Source organism: Fonticula alba, assembly GCF_000388065.1.
Source record: "Fonticula alba strain ATCC 38817 unplaced genomic scaffold supercont2.14, whole genome shotgun sequence".
Taxonomy (NCBI): domain Eukaryota; order Rotosphaerida; family Fonticulaceae; genus Fonticula; species Fonticula alba.
Genome location: NW_009242984.1, coordinates 132,410 through 134,602, shown reverse-complemented (window position 1 = coordinate 134,602; position 2,193 = coordinate 132,410). Strand labels below are relative to the sequence as shown.

Sequence of the window (2,193 nt, the reverse complement as noted above, 5' to 3'; positions counted from 1 at the left end):
GGGCAGGGGACGGGGGCTGAGCAGGCACCCGGCCGGGTGGCGATCCACCCCGGGCCGCCTTGAGACGGCGTGTCACCGCCTGCCATCTTGGGGGCCGAAGCCGGCGGCCGCGGCCGCGGGCTCCTGCGGCACCCCCCCCCTAACACGGCACACGGCGCACGGCACACACACGTACGGGGCCGGCCCGCAGCAAGGGCAGGACGGCCAACAAAACACCCGGCTCCGAGCCGGTGGGGGGCCCCCGCAGCGCGTGGTTCGGGGCCTGGGCAAGAGGGAACCGGGGCCCGGACGGCTGGGGGGCGCCATGGGCACGGGTGCGTTGGGGGCTGGGAGCGGGGCACCCCGGCTGCCAGGCTCGCCCGGGCTGCCGGCGCTGCCGCCACCCGGCCGGGCGCGGCCGGGCACCGCGGCGCGGTCGACGCGCCGATTAAATGGCAAGTCAGAGCGAAAAGCACGGGGATATCCCCGGATCTGGGTCCCAGCAGCCGCACCAGGCCCCGGGGGTCAGCCCCGTTCCCCCCCCCCTTCGGACACACGGGGCAGGCAGTTATCGGAAAAATGGGCATAATAAAAAGAAGGCACAAAGAGGACCGGGGCGCCGATCGGGTCCGCCCACAAAATGGCACCCGGGGGCGCCCCGGAGCACACACACACACACACACACCCCGGACGACATACAAGCAAGATAGGGGGTGTATTTTTCGCGTGCCAGCGGCGCGGGACCCGGACAGCGCGCGTTGCCGCCGCCGCCGCCCTCCTCGCTCTACGATGAACGCGCAAGCAGGAGGGCGGGGCGAGGCGAGGCGAGGCGAGGGAAGCACGGACGACGCCCGGCAGCCGGAGGATGAACACACAGGGGGAGGGGAGGCAGGCGGAGCAAACACTCTGCGCCGCCCGGCTCTCCCCCTCTCCCCGCCGCCGCCGCCGCAGGCGCACCACAAAATTAGCTCATGTCCACCACCGAGCGGATGGACTCGCCGGCGTGCATGACATCGAAGCCGGTGTTGATCTCGGCCAGCGGGTACACGTGGGTGATGTACTCGTCGACCTTGAGCTTGCCGTCGAGGTACTTCTGCACCAGCTCGGTCATCTGGGTGCGGCCCTTGACACCGCCGAAGGCCGACCCGCGCCAGTTCCGGCCGGTGACCAGCTGGAACGGCCGGGTGGAGATCTCCTTGCCGGACTCGGCCACGCCGATGATGATGGACGTGCCCCAGCCACGGTGGCAGGCCTCGAGCGCCGCGCGCATGGTGTCCACATTGCCCACGCACTCGAAGGTGTAGTCCAGGCCGCCGTCGGTCATCTCCACCAGCACCTGCTGGATGGGCTTCTCATGCTCGCGGGGGTTGACGAAGTCGGTGGCGCCGAACTTCATGGCCCAGTCGCGCTTGGCGTTGTTGATGTCCACGGCCACGATGCGGCTGGCGCCGATCTCCTTGGCCGCCTGGATGACCGACAGCCCGACGCCGCCGATGCCGAAGACGGCCACCGTGCAGCCGGGCTCGATCTTGGCCGTGTAGAGGGCCGCCCCGTAGCCGGTGGTCACGCCGCAGCCCAGCAGGCAGACCTTCTGCAGGTCGGCCTCCTCCTGGATCTTGGCCACGCTGATCTCCGGCAGGACGGTGTACTGCGAGAAGGTCGAGGTCCCCATGAAGTGGTAGATGTCCTGGCCCTTGCAGCGGAAGCGCACGGTGCCGTCCGGCATGACACCCTGGCCCTGGGTGGCGCGGATGGCCGGGCACAGGTTGGACTTGGTGGACTTGCAGTACTTGCAGGTGCCGCACTCCGGCGTGTACAGGGGGATGACGTGGTCGCCGGGCTTGACGGAGGTGACGCTGTGCGTCGTATGCCGGGGCGGGGGGCGGGGGGCGGGGGAGGTCAGTCAGGCGGCCGTGTGCGGGGGGGGGGGGCGGGAGCTGGCCGGAAGCGCAGGAGGAGAAGCAAGAAAGGAGGCACACAAGCAGCCCCGACACAGGCGTGCCACATAATTCGGCGTACCCCTCGCCGACGGACTCAACAATACCGCCGCCCTCGTGGCCGAGAATGCAGGGGAAACGCCCCTCCGAGTCGAAGCCGCCCAGGGTGTAGGCGTCGGTGTGGCAGACACCGGTGTGGAGGATCTTGATGCGGACCTCGCCGGCCTTGGGGGGGAGGACCTCGATATCCTCGATGGCTGGAGGGGGGGGGGGGGGC

At 70.1% G+C, this 2,193-nt stretch overlaps 2 protein-coding genes across 2 annotated transcripts in view; both read right to left on the bottom strand.

The window, feature by feature from the left end:
- The window catches only part of H696_05790 (ribose-phosphate pyrophosphokinase), a gene marked incomplete at both ends in the record, with an annotated part of 3,822 nt that extends 3,146 nt beyond the window's left edge, over positions 1–676 (bottom strand). Inside the window, 2 exons of the mRNA XM_009499589.1 lie at positions 176–326; positions 672–676. Coding sequence (XP_009497864.1) covers positions 176–326; positions 672–676 — 156 coding nt within the window. The remainder of the gene's footprint in view (positions 1–175; positions 327–671) is intronic.
- Positions 677–943: 267 nt separating this feature from the next.
- Positions 944–2,193, bottom strand: part of H696_05789 (hypothetical protein) — a gene marked incomplete at both ends in the record, with an annotated part of 7,786 nt that continues 6,536 nt past the window's right edge. The window contains 2 exons of the mRNA XM_009499588.1: positions 944–1,835; positions 1,999–2,173. Of these exons, the coding sequence (XP_009497863.1) occupies positions 944–1,835; positions 1,999–2,173 (1,067 nt within the window). The remainder of the gene's footprint in view (positions 1,836–1,998; positions 2,174–2,193) is intronic.